Here is a 13,709-nt window from a genome sequence, read left to right as displayed (position 1 = left end):
ATCCATATCTGATTCTGGACTACTTGCATGTTTTCACCATTAGATTTGTTAAAATTTCTGTGTGTAACTTTATCAGGGTAAGAAGGTTTTATTCCCATCTCTAGATGTTAGGAGCATTGAGATTTATGGTTTTGTCTTTCCATCTCCTCACAGATAAAGTTTTCTTCATCTGTTAATGTGGTCGGTTACATATGGATATATTTTCAATCACTGAACCACTCTTGATTCGATAAACTCTATTTATGATATATCATTCTTTATAATCTGCTGAATTTTGTTGACTGGTATTTTTTAGTTTCTTTACCAAATTTGGAAGTAAGGATTACAATAGAAATTTTTGTATCAGAACAATACCAACTATATCATGGAAAATTCATATTTCTCTAATGTTCACACTGCTATATTCACAGTATATTCTTGTAGCTAAATAATCTTGGCAGTATTTTAAGCTTCTTTTTTATGGCCTTATGTTGTCTTTCTGTTGCATTAGTTTTTTTTTAAGGATTGAGGTATTGTTTGCAGTTTCTTAAATAAGCACATTTATGTGACCAACTTCTTTAGTTACTACTTGGACAACCTTGGTAATTACCCAAGAATTATTTAGAAGTCTGTTTATCTTTCAGAAACATGATTTTCTCCTCAATTTCCTATGTATAAATACTTTCTTTAAATTTTTTATGTGTGTTTAGTGTTTTGTATTACAATCCTTGTTCAGGCTTACTTTGGTCGCTAGGTTTAAGGAGGCTTAAAATCTCTTGCTAGGATCCTACCTTGTTCTACCAGTTTTAACTGTACACATTCTAAACTTTAGTGAGTTAAATAACCATGATATTTATCAAATACAAGGAAAACACAAAATACAATGACCATTTTATTTTTAAAAAATCAATCTTACCACTTGGTAAAGGTTACCAAGTGTTTATGACACAGGAAATAAATGCCCTGGGATTAGGAAGGCAATAAAAAATTTAAAAAAAAAAGACTTTAAGGAATCAGTGTTAGAGAACTCTGATTCAGACCCCAAGAAATGAGGCAGGGATGACATATGAAATGTTTCAACCTCTGCTAACCAACAACACTGTCACGGGAAGAGACAAAGCCACACAAGCATAGCACTGACACTTTTAAGAGAAGAAAAAGGCTACCCTAACCAATTCACCATGTTTTTCTCTTGCAAGGGGACTGGAAATTCAAACAGCTTCAAAATGAGGACTAAATGAATACTATATTAAATAACTCTTTCCCTAAAAGTGGCTTGATCACAGGACTGAATCTGTAAACTCAATAATTGTTTTCCTATAGTGATGTAAAGTTAAATCCAAAATCCACTGTTCTAACTGATGGCATTTAAAACATATTTCCTATATATTATAGCATCCCTTACAATTTCATTTAGAAGCAGTTCAATCAGGCCTACCTTGGACTGGGGAAAAAAAAGTCCTTACTTTGGTAGGGTCATTGTCCTAGCTTGGTCCCAAATTGTTCCTTTGTTTTTCAAAGTCCATCCTGTAAGTGGTTTTATACAGGTACTATCAATGCTGCTAAAATCACTGAAGAGATGGACCATCAAATACTGGAGGCGAGATAGTTTAACTGCCCCAGTCCATGTTGACAGGGATCAGACAAGAGATGGCAGTCAAGGTTAGATCTTCTCAGTTAACAAAGCCACATGACCCTGACACCTAAATTTCTCTTCCATCGAAGTCTAACCATCAGAAGCTTTTTGCTACTTAAAACTCTTGATAAAGCAATAGATAGAACTTCAAGAGAGAAACACAGAACATCCTAAATACAACAATGACTTGCTTGTAGCTAAAAGACTTTAAGTTTCCAAGAAGCCCTCGTTGCTGTTCTGTTACCTTTGACTTAGCAAAGGGACAGGGCTGCCCTCCTTTCAGCCAAAGCTCTTCATTTGTTGTATTCCAGTCCTGGCTTTTTCTTCCAAACAGGCTCACCCTCACTCAAGAGTTTCTGTTTTAACGAAGACTTTACTGAAACAGGATTGTCAAGAAGGTCCAAATTGACACAAGAGTCTTTAGACGGTGTTGATTTCCTAACTTGCTCCTTTCTTCTCCCATTCCTAGAATGACATTCAAATACCAGCACCCCCCGCCCCAAAAAATGGAGTTATTCTTTGTAGCAAACTTCATTTGTATAGAAAAAATAAAGACTATTTTATGCAGTTAAAATAGAGATGACAATGATGTTTCAAACTCTGTTTTAGCTCTGCACAGAACACCTCAACGTGCCATGAGTGACTAGTGATGTCTGGTGTAACCCTGAGAAAGCAGAGGCTCAAATGCATTAAATGGCTGGCCACTGATCTGGGTGTCTCCAAGGAGCTCCAAGAACAGCATTTTCCAATAGCTCTAGACATGTTCCTTATTATACACATGAGTTAAGGATTATTAGCACTCATTTTCTTAGCTCAGGCAGAAACCCAGGCCTAGGATCCATTCCTTGCTTATGTCTTGCTGATTCTTTAGTCAATAAGCCAGTTGGAACAATCCACATCACCTAAGTCTGTTTTGCTTTTGATAGTATAGTCCTTTGAGATAATTTATTTTCTGGTTTGAATCCCTGGTGAAACTCTACTGTCTGTGAGAAGCAATGAATGGTGGGGAAGCAACAGAAGCATCCTTGGGCTTATTTGGGAACCAAGTGCAAGTGTCTTTCTAGTTAACCTGTGCCAATGACCAAGCCTAAGGCACAGCAAAGTCAGATCTCTGCTTTCTGTTGAAAGCAAAGCATTTGCTCAGAGCAAATGCCCAGACCCCATCTTCTGATGCCCAGTGCATCAGAAGAGAAGTATCATTTTAGCACCTGTTCTGCTGGCTGTTCTGAGGGAGTAACACTCACCTTAGCTTTCTGTAGGACAGTGCCTTTGCCTGTGACCATGACTGAAAGAGGCCTGTTCTTAAGCACGGAAGCAGAGTTGACTGGGGTGCAGTCTGGGACAGGAGTGGGAGTGGCAGCTTTGGGCTATGGTAAAGGAGAAGAATTAGGTCAAGGGAAAGGAACCATAACCCATCTCCCCCAACCCATATCCAGGAGGCCCTGTAGCAGCTCAAGGAGCTGTGGTGCCTGGCACTCACACGGGGGCTTATGCTATCCAAGTGGCTGGTATCCACAGTGGTGCCAAGTGTCACAGGCCCAGCTTCAGCCTTCTTCAGGTTTTCCTTCACCTCCATGATGTTGAGCTCGAGGTCCACACGCCTGCTCTCCTCAATGCGGCACTCTTCATCAATTTCCTTCAGCTTCTGCTCCAGGCTGGCCAAGACTCCTTTGTCTGGAGAGAGAATTAAGCCAGTTCTAAGGGCAACTTTTCAGCCAAGGCCAGTAAACTATGCTGGGTGGAAACAGGGGCTACCAATACAACTGTTGGAACCAGGCCAAAGCTATGTCTGGGTCTAACACTTGAGAACTGGGATGGGTCATTTTATGTGCAGTGGGCAGACTTGAAGTCCAACTGGAGGCTAGCATTCTTCCAGGCTAAGAAGACTCTGCAGGAAGAGAACTCTGCCCTTACAGATAGACATGTGTCTTGGGTGTATGTCACTTCTGGTAGGTTGTGAGGCTTTCAGTTCTGATACCTGCTGTACCCATGGTCCTTGATGTGTGGTTCTCACTCAGTCCCTCCATGTCCTGGAACTTGGTGCTTCTCAAGACTTGACTAAGCAGAGATCCTGGGACCTTCTCAGCCCTGTCTTATGATGTGTCTCCTTTTATCCCACCCAGGGGTTAAGAAAGGATGACCATGAAGACGCCATCCTAGAAGTCAGCCCATTGCTGGAGGAAAAGATGGCACATGTGTTCAGTGACAAAGTGACCCGCATGAGTCACTAGCCATCCAAAACGTGCTGATTCCAAGCTTGTTGGTGAATATGACTGTCAACCTGGAGAATGTGCCTTAGCATATGCAAGGCCCTGTGTTCCAGCAGACTTAGCACCGTGAGCAAATAACAGCAACAAAAAACAACTCACAGAGAAGAAGATGAGAATGTGTGTCAGTAACATTTTGAGGCCTGGAAAAAAAATTCTTTAATATAGTTTATATACTTAGGGGAATCAACTTATCATCTGTGATTTATTAATCTAGGTTCTACAGGGCTTATTTAGCAAGGGAATAAACCATAGGGAGAATTCTTCCTCATGTAGAATATCTGTGCAGGGGAAGTAGTAGGAAAACCCTGCCCCTTCCTGGAAGCTCTGGTTTGGAGAGGGCCCCAGGTCAAGGCAGACCACAGCTCTAATGCTAGGAAATGTTCCGGGGTTTTTAAGAACTGTCACAGATGGCCTCATTCATCAACTCATTGCCCAGTCCTCTAGTCTTGGCCAAGTACAAGAGTACAAAGGAAGCCCAGCCATCATCTCCTTGCCTCTGAGTACTGCCAATAGCTGTCAACTTGATTGGATTGAGAGATGCCTAGGAGATTAGAAGAGCACAGTTATAAGTGTGTCTGTGAGGCCTTTTTTTTTTTTAAATCAGTTATGGAACTTGAACTCTGGGCCTGGGCGTGTCCCTGAGCTCCTCAGCTCCAGGAGTAGGGTGGTAGTCTTACTCCTTGAGCCACAGTACCACTTCTGGTTTTCTGGTGGTTAATTGGAGATAAGAGTCTCATGGACTTTAGTACCCCGGCTGGCTTTGAACTGCAATCCTCAGATCTCAGCCTTCTGAGTAGCTAGGATTACAGGCGGGAGCCACGTGGCCAGCTTGTGAGGACACTTTTCATAGATCATGACAACTGTCACCTCATCAACATAATTCACTGATGGATTCACTGAATGGAATATTGAGGTAGTAGAACTGTGGAAGGAGGGGCCTAGTGGAGGAAGTGGATTGCTGGGGTGTGGCTTGGACGGGCATGTGTTGGTCCTGGTCTCTTCCTGTTACTCCTCTCTGCTTCCTGATAGGTGTGAGGTGAACAACTCTGCCTCCCTCCTCACCCGGACCTTCCCACCAGGATGCTCTGCTTCACCACAGCCTCTCCATCATGATGTTCTGTATCAACTCAACTCCAGAAACAGAACACACCCATCGTGGGCTGAAACCTCTAAAACTATGAGATAAAATAAATCTTCCCTCCTTTAAGTTGTTTTTCCCCCTTCAGACACCTTGTCTCAGTAATGAACAATTAACACAATTTAGAAGAATGCTGAACTCTGGAAACCAGAGTACCCATTTATAGAGACACATAGCAGATTAGTGATTGGGTGAGTAAAAAGTGACTGTTAACCGGTATAGACTTTCTTTTGGGTTCAAATGTGGATTGTGGAAGTGGCTGCATAATTTTGACTATTTAGAAACCATTGACATTCATTTGAATGGGTCAATTGTATGACATATGAACTACCAATAAAGTAGCTGTCGAAAAACATGGTGATTCTGCATCCTCGAGACCTTTTCTTCAACAAGAGCAAAAGCTTCTCAGGAATCATCTGCCTCCTGTCCCAAACCTGCTATGCCAGTTATACATGGTGGGGCAACTCCACAATTTAAATGTTAAATGAGCACAAAGCTATGGCACAAGACTCAAGTGGAGTTCTTTGGAAAGATCTTATAAGAATGAAGTGACTGGGAAACAGGCTTCAAATAATAGGGTGATTAGGAAAACCTAAAGTGCCTCAAACTTCTGTGTAAGTATTTTAAGTTTTATTCACTTTAAGAAAGTACAGTCTGGAAATTCAGGGCCATGTACAGCAGATGTGGGGAACATCAGGCTGAGGAAGGACACCAGCTGACCCAGATCTCGAAACAAGGCCTTGATACAATGTGGAAAACAGGCGGCACAACTTGCTGGTCCTGTTACCAACAATCAGAGGTTCCCTGTGTGCCGGATGCAGCCTTGCAGAAGGAACCAATGGGAAGCAAGGCCTTGTGAAGGGTGCAGGCCTCGGGCCCACCAGTCTGGAAAGCAGATTTTTCCCCCACAAAGCCTCCCTGAGCCCTGTTCTGTTCCTCGCCACTTGGAGCCCTTACCTGTGCATTTTGACAAAGTCTCTTTCAGCTCTCGTTTCTCTTTCCGGAGTTGAGCCAGATGCCCCCGAATCTCTTCCTTCTTCTTTTCCAGTCTTTCTTTCTCTTCTGTGTACCGCTTCACTTCAGCCTCTGTCCGATTCTTGCCAAGTTTGATCTCTACAGACCCAGAATGGAGAAGCCCTACGTCAGAAGCAGCCCCAGCCCACTTCCCAGGCTCAGACAGAACCCAGGGCTTAAACAGAAGAGCGGAGTTGAGCACTAGCTCAGCCCAGCAGGGATGGAAAAGAAAACAGAGTTCACACTATCATGGTGAAGCAACTTGGTTCAACCCGCCCCCCACCGCCTTTCTGACCTCAGCTTCATCATCTGAAAAGGAGGGGATTGGGATGACTGCTCCAAGCCATGTCTGAAAGTTTCTACTCCATTGCACACAGATACCTGCACTGGTCACTCGCAGCCTGTCCTTCACTGGTGGGCTGGCACTGGCTAGCGTGGTAGCTATGGTGTCAGGACAATTGGCTGGAAAAGAGATTCTCTGCTGCTCAGCCTGTAACTTGACTGTGGGGATTTTCAGGGTGAGCTCCTCAGGCTCCTGGCTCTCCAGCTGCCTCTGCATAGGGAGAAAGCACAAGACTGGGCTAGCTGGAAGGCACGGGAAGAAGCAGGGTTTATCAGCTGAGAGGATGGCCTGTACCTGGCCTGCTGAGTTCTCTGGAGAGTTCCTGCAGAGTTCATCTGGGGGGAGGCCTGGACCTGGGTCTACAGGAAGGCCATCAGCCAGGTGCTCCAGGTATGGTGATAGAGGGGAGATGGCTCGCGCCTGTGCCCCGCTGGGGCTGTACAGGAAGGACTTGACTGGCGTGAGGTCCAGGTAAACTCGATCAAGCTCACTCTCAGTAGTGGCATCAATGGCAGGGGCAGCTTCCCCAGCAGGTTCTACCTGCAGATGACAGAAGAGTCAGATGGCATTTGTGATGATCTCTACTCTCTTAGTTGTGGACAGGGCACCAGCCTATACTGGCATTTCCAGGGACATTCTTCCTCTGGGAGAGCCCCCCTGAACCTTGTTTCTACTTTGTAAAGAGGGAGAGGGTGGAGCCTTTGGGAAAGGTGTGAGATCTGGTCCTGGAGTGCTTGCTGTATGAGGGTTTCATGGCTGTCCATCTCAGCCATCAATCTAGATCTTGAAAGCTGATGATGTCTCTACCCTCAGTCTCCATATTAAATCAGGGCAGCCAATGCATGGTTTTATCTAGTCTCCAAGCCAAATGCATAGTGTCACACAAAAGATAGAATTTCTGTGCCTAGGTGTCTGCGTCGGTGGCCCCGCGGGTAACCAGCTGACTAGCTCTGGTGTGGAGTTCTAGTGGGAGAGAGATCGGATAGCCTTGGACCGCTGTGTGCTGTCCTTACTGCAGCTGTCAGCTCCGACATCTCCACATCATCATACAGCTCCTCCTGGAAGTCCCGGCTGGGCAGACCATCAATGTATGTGTTGGGCTCAGAGAATTTCCTCTGCATCAGTCTGGAAGACAGGGTAGAGCACAGAAGGCATGAAGCCTCAAGGACAGGGTAGGAGACAGGCCTGAGGTGAACATCTGCCTCCATAGTCTTAAAAGTAATCTCTTTCTTCTCAGAACCTTTTTCATAGAACTATTTAAGTCAGGTTTCTACAAAAAAGACCCCCCCCCCCTGACCAACCTCCACTCTGCATCCTGTGCCTATCTGCTCCAGATTCCTCCCTTCCAGGATCCTCCTAGCAACAGCCACATATCCTTTCTCATTTCACCCCCATGATTTACCTAAGGACACAACAGACTAGATACCATCCCTGTTTGGTTCAGGAGAAAATGGATCCTGTTATAGTGGCTCAGCCAGCATTCATCGGCACTGGGTTTGGTTCACTACCCCAAGAAGTTTCTCCTGGAACTCCAGTTTGCTCCTGGTTCTGCTGGAGACTCAGTGAGGCCCAGGAAAGGGTCTCTGCCCTATGAACATAGCTAGCCCCAGAGCCTGGCTCAGCTCTTTGTGGCACTTGTGGGCTTTCCTGAGGGCTGTTCCTTACTCTTGGACTTTGCCTTACTTCCTGCTGGACAGAGTGGGACTGAGCCTTGGGCTCTCCCTCATTAGAAGTCAGTCTCCCTCGCAGAGGCTTGTCTGAGGATAGAGTCTACAAGCATGGCTATATTGGGAGAGTGAAAGATAGAGACGCTTCATACTCACAAGAGAGAGGTTTTGGCAGCACTCACAATACAGGAAACCCTCTCAGCATCCACATAGTCATAGGTGAACTCTTCTGGATCTGTCTTGGAGCCTGATTCAGACAGCAAGAGGCCTAGCCAGTGGCCCATCTCCTCGGAAGACTTGGCCTGGAAGGAGACCAAGAGAGATATGAGCAAGGCCAGAGCAAGCAGAAGTGATTGTCCCTGAGAGAACACCAGTATGACTCCCACCAGACCCAGCACTCTACCGCCAGATCTGGAACTTGATTGTGTCAAGTCTTTGGCACAGCCTGGATTAGTCTCCCTCACATTCAACAACATATCCCATTCACTTGAGCCTCAGCCCCACTTCCCGTTTTCTAGTGGTTAATTGGAGGTAAGAGCCTCACGTTCTTTAGTTCCCTGGGCTGGCTTCGAACCTTGATCCTCAGATCTCAGCCTCCTGAGTAGCTAGGATTACAGGCATGAGCCCAGCTTCAAATTCATTTTTTAAAATGATGTCAATTGACCTTCTATAGGTCAAATCGCTCTGTTAAATTTTCAAAATCCCACTGAATTTGGTGTTTGTTTCTTTCTAGATGACAATGCTTTCTAACATGCCTAAATTGAGAATTTCTACTAAAACACCTACATTGGTTTTGCCTTCATGACAAGAAATAAAAACAGAGTTCTCTAAAAGCCACAGGCCTGTTTCCATGAGGAAAGCAGGCTACTGGTTGGCATTGGGCCATGCAACACTGTCACACTTTAGGTCACTTCCTCTTAATCAGAGAAGCTGGATTTGACATTCCAGTGGTCTTCCCCTTCCACGTATTTTCACTCGATGTCTAAGTACCACTTCTCATGGGAAACCCTTAGTTCAGGCCACCAATGGCTTGGAATTGCCCCTTCTTCAAGGTCTTATTCTGCCTTTTTTATCCATCTGCCACCCAGTAATTCAAGGAAATGTCTTAAAATCCAAATCTGAGCATGTCACCTCTCTTGAAATTCTTAATGAAATCCAATCCTGCCCTTTTCACCCAGCCTTATCCTAGGCAACTCCCCAGAACACATCCAAAGCTCTCATCCCATTCCCTTCTAGCCATGTAACGAAACAGTCAACTTGGTAATTAGCAGAATAGCATAAAACATAGGTGTCATGAGGATAGAAAACATCGCTGTCTGTTCTTCCATGTTGTTATAGCATTGAATAGATGTGCTTGCTTGCTATTTGGCAAATGAATGGGAGAATACAAGCTGGTCCCTGGGTAGCTATGTTATGGATGTGCTAGCCACCAGAGGGCAGTATTGGAGCAAAATCTGGAGGAAGACCCCAGGAAAAAGGACTGAGTGAGCAGGAGTTAATGGGTGAGTACACACAAGCAAACTGGGCTCCGCCTGTGGGGCTTATTACAAGGAATTATGTCACTTCTTGTTTTTGCAAATGTAACAGCCTATCACACAAAGGGTAGGGCACAGGATAAACGTAATTGTATCAGAGCTAATCCTACCAGCCATCTAAGTTATGACACTAGTCATTTTTATATGCGGGGACCTTGAAGTTCTTCTGGCTGATGTCAGCAAACTAAATGGCACCCATCAGAACCCCCAAAGCTGCGCTGGCGTCTCTCGGGGTTATAAATACTCTCAACTGCCCTAAGTGCAGGAAATAACTCATTGTCCCATTCCTATAACACAACCACCCTGAGGTCAGAAGAGGAATGAACACTTTTAAAAAATGCAAACAATTGCAGGCCAGAGGAAGTAAAAATAATGGGTGTCTACACTGATTCTCAGTAGGAGTACATTTCTCAATACTTGGACCTGAGGGTCATGTCCTCTACGCCTTGGCTGCCCCTCCTGTCTCCCTCACTGGCTAGCTTACCTCCAGCTTGGCCAGCTCCTCACCATTATGGAGGATGCGGAAGGAGTAGAGGTGGTCAGGGTTCGGGTCTGGGACCACCTCACAGCCCAGCAGGCTGAGCGGCTGCTGAGCTACCTTGCTCCGGTTCCGGTCCTGGTAGAAGTGTAGGTGATTGTCCCTGACAGAGCACCAGCGGGACTTCCACTGACTGTTGACCAGCACATTCAGATAACCTGTAAGAGAGCATGCAGAGGCAGGAGAGATGAGGCCATGGAAGGGGGTAGGGCTGCAGGGAGGGGCTGCACCCTTAGATGGAGATTCATCTCTGTGTAAGGGAGAGGATGAGGCTGGAATGGAAAGGCTGTCAGGGAAACTGAGGAAATGGGCTTCAGGATTGACCTTGCATCCAAGAGGCTCAGGCCGGGTAAGCTTCCTGCCACAATGGCACTGCAGGTTAGAGCAAGTGCAGCTATGGACATAAGGCCTGGGTGAGAGAGCCTCTGCTCTGTACATATACTCACTGGGCCTGGTCTGATCTAGAAAACAATCTACTTCTCTCTGCAGATACCGTGGCTCAAAAGCGGGGCAGTCAGAGACTCACATCTGTAATCTAACCTACTCACAAGGCTAAGGTCTGAGGATGGAGGTTTAAAGGCAGCCTAGACAGAAAAATTCATTATGTTTTATCTCCCATCAGAAAGTCAGACATATAGATGGGGCTCAAGTGGTAGAGCTCCAGCCTTGAGCAAAATAAAGCCAAAGGTTGTCCTTTGTGTTCCCTCCTGACACATTTCCTCAAGCAGAACTGAGGGTGGCACAAGTGACCTCTGATGGCCTACCAATACTACACACGCCCTGTGAACCAGTCTTGTGGGTTTCTCACTGTGATGGCTCCCATCTCAGAGGCTTTGTGTTGACCCACAAGTACTGTTTGAGCTTCCTCAGTCTTCTCCCTATCCTTCAGGGCTCAGGCCTACCCGCTCACCTTTGACTAAAGAGCAGGAACAGCTCTTCACGTCACTGGGGAATGTTCTGAAGATGGCCCAGGATGGGTGTAGTTCCTTTCATCTACTTGTCACCACCCCCTCCCTCAACTCTGCTCTGTCTGCAATATCTCACAGAAGATTAAATGACAGCACTTCTAAAAGTTCATTAGGAAGCCAGGCTCTGGTGGCTTACTCCTGCAATCCTAGCTACTCAGAAGGCTGAGATCTAAGGACTGTGGTTCAAAGCCACCCAGGCAGGAAAGTCTATGAGACTCTTGTCTACAAAACCACCAGAAAACTGCGAGTATAGGTGTGAATCAATTGGTAGAGTACAAGTTTTGAACATAATAAAAAATAGATAAGCCCCTGAGTTCAGGTCCAAGTACTGGCACAACAACACAGTAAAACCCAAGCATAAAAATGAACACATTTCAATGAGATATCCATCAGTCATCCCTAGTTTCTACAAAGTACCAAACATTGCAGCAAGGCAGGGTTTGATTTAGCATTAAGAATGACTTATAGAGGCCAGGCCTCCATATCCCATATATAGAAAAAGCTGGAAGTGGTGCTGTGGCTCAAGTGGCAGAGCACCAGTTTTTGAGAAATCCCAAGAACAGTGCTCAGGCCTTGAGTTCAAGCCCCCGGACTAGCAAAAAACAAAAAGAAAAAAGGATGGTTTACAGTGAGGACAAAACCAACTCCGAGGTTTGGCAACTGTCCATCCCTAGACATGTTAAAAGCCAGCTGATGCCCTCTTCTTTTATCCTCCTGGAGACAAGGCTCCATCCCCCTGAAGAAACCCCTGGAGTTGTGGTTACGATTCTTACTTGATGTCTCCAGTGACCTCTCTGTGGGCTCCAGTGAGGTGGATTTCTTCCGGCCCAGGTTCATTAGGTTACTCAACTTGAGGCCAGCAGAACTTTTCTTCTTCACTGTCGTGATGAGAGCGAAAGCAATCAGCTTTGCACACAGCCTACTCACAGGCAAACTCATCCCCTGTACACCCACCCACCCCTCCTCACCTACACACACACACACACACACACACACACACACACACACACACACACACGTCTGCTTCTCAAGCCAGCGTTAGCTTTCTCCTAAGTCTCATCTTTAAGGGGGGTCTTACAGAACAGGTGAACATTTGAGAATCCTTACAGACTGTACTGGCTTAAAGGGATTTGAAATAAGGTTGGGAAATAAGAGTAGCCTATTAATTTTTTACAGAATTTTGCAATTTGGCCTTCTCTTCTTTGTTTTCCCCCCAGGATCTATAAGCTGTGATATCTCTAGGTAGAATATAAGGTAGAGGTCATGTTAGAATCAGCTACCAAATCCATTATGCCCAGATAGCTAAGTTTCACACCCTGGAATCCTGTCACTTTCCCAACCATGAGAGGCATGACGTTATTACCATCTTTATTCTCTGGCACCTCGGGGTGGCCATCTGCAGCAGTTCCGTACTCTGCAGCTGACAAGTACTTCTCAGTTACCTCTGGCTGCAGATAAAAGAGAGATGAATGGAGTCACTGGCTGGGAACCGTCATGATCGCCCATTCTCATTGAAGGGAAAATAGACAGCTCTTGGCGGTACGCCAGAGTCACCTAATCAAACCCCACTAGCACAAATCCAGGACAATGGTGGGACAACATGGCCAAAACTTCCTCTGGGACTTTCCGCAATGTCTACCTTCTCCATGTTTCCTAACCCGCTACAAGAGCAATTCTCTTGTCCAGTCTACCAAGCATGCTTCACATGTACCACAACCATATGTAACAGGCCTGCTGGCTTGTGAGAAGGACAGGTGGGCAGCATTGTCCCCAGTGGAGACAGGTAAAGAGAGCTGACTGTACTAACAACACAGGGGATGCTGTCAGGGAAGCGTTGGCCCATCTGCATGGAGTCTGAGATGACTCCCAACACAGCTCGAGCAACCCCTGGCCAGACTAGCCAGTGTGAGTAGACAGAGCCTTTCTGAGCCTCTCTGAGCCCGTGGGTCACATGGAAATAACATTGCTGTTGGTAAGGGGTTGCTGGGGACAAGCACGGTATCTGAGTAAGTGCAGCCGCTGCTGGTGAATTGTGAGGCATTCAGAATGTTTCAGGCAAACTTCTAAAGAACCACTTATACCAGATGGCCAGGAAACAGGCCCACAACCCAACCACTGCGCAGCCCGAGGCCAGAACCAGGGCTGGTAGAGCCTGGCTAATAATCCCCGCTGCTGTGTCTGCAGGGAGGACTCTCCTTGTCAGGCCAATGGAAAGGAGATCTGAGCTCACTCCAACTTCTGTTTTCCTTTTAGTGATCAAGTAATGAATGAGATCACAAAAGCACCAGCCTTTCTTTATGCCATTTGGCAAGGTTATGGGCACTACTTCAGGTACTCCAGGTACTCATGGATGCCCAGAAAACAAAGAGTGTCCTCCAACCCATGGGTGCCCTCTTGCACTCCTCCCCAACAGTGATAGACCCAAGGATACCCGGACTCTCCAGCTGTTCTGTTCATGGTACCTACTGCCAGACTGGTAGGAAGGAGTCACTCTCTCAATTCCCACAGGCAATGCCATGGAACCCAATTTCCTTAACTGTGTCCCTTTGCCCCTTGTGACTTTTGCCCCAATAATTTCCCCCACCCCCAAGTTCCAACAAGCAAATAGTTTAGGTCTATAT

General features: G+C 45.9%; 1 protein-coding gene across 2 annotated transcripts in view; it reads right to left on the bottom strand.

Moving 5' to 3' along the window:
• Positions 1–858: 858 nt before the first annotated feature.
• Positions 859–13,709, bottom strand: part of Afap1l2 (actin filament associated protein 1 like 2) — a 90,860-nt gene continuing 78,009 nt past the window's right edge. For both annotated transcript variants that reach the window (XM_090345801.1, XM_090345802.1), the window contains 11 exons: positions 12,452–12,536; positions 11,862–11,966; positions 10,067–10,278; positions 8,204–8,349; positions 7,394–7,505; positions 6,675–6,920; positions 6,419–6,590; positions 5,981–6,136; positions 3,096–3,289; positions 2,860–2,982; positions 859–2,080 (listed from right to left, as the gene is read on the bottom strand). In XM_090345801.1, the coding sequence (XP_090201927.1) occupies positions 2,054–2,080; positions 2,860–2,982; positions 3,096–3,289; positions 5,981–6,136; positions 6,419–6,590; positions 6,675–6,920; positions 7,394–7,505; positions 8,204–8,349; positions 10,067–10,278; positions 11,862–11,966; positions 12,452–12,536 (1,578 nt within the window). In that variant the 3' untranslated portion in view covers positions 859–2,053. The remainder of the gene's footprint in view (positions 2,081–2,859; positions 2,983–3,095; positions 3,290–5,980; positions 6,137–6,418; positions 6,591–6,674; positions 6,921–7,393; positions 7,506–8,203; positions 8,350–10,066; positions 10,279–11,861; positions 11,967–12,451; positions 12,537–13,709) is intronic.

This window comes from Megascapheus bottae, chromosome 15, assembly GCF_031878675.1.
Source record: "Megascapheus bottae isolate mThoBot1 chromosome 15, mThoBot2.hap1, whole genome shotgun sequence".
In the NCBI taxonomy this organism is placed as follows: Eukaryota; Metazoa; Chordata; class Mammalia; order Rodentia; family Geomyidae; genus Megascapheus; species Megascapheus bottae.
This window is presented reverse-complemented; position numbering and strand designations above follow the sequence as displayed.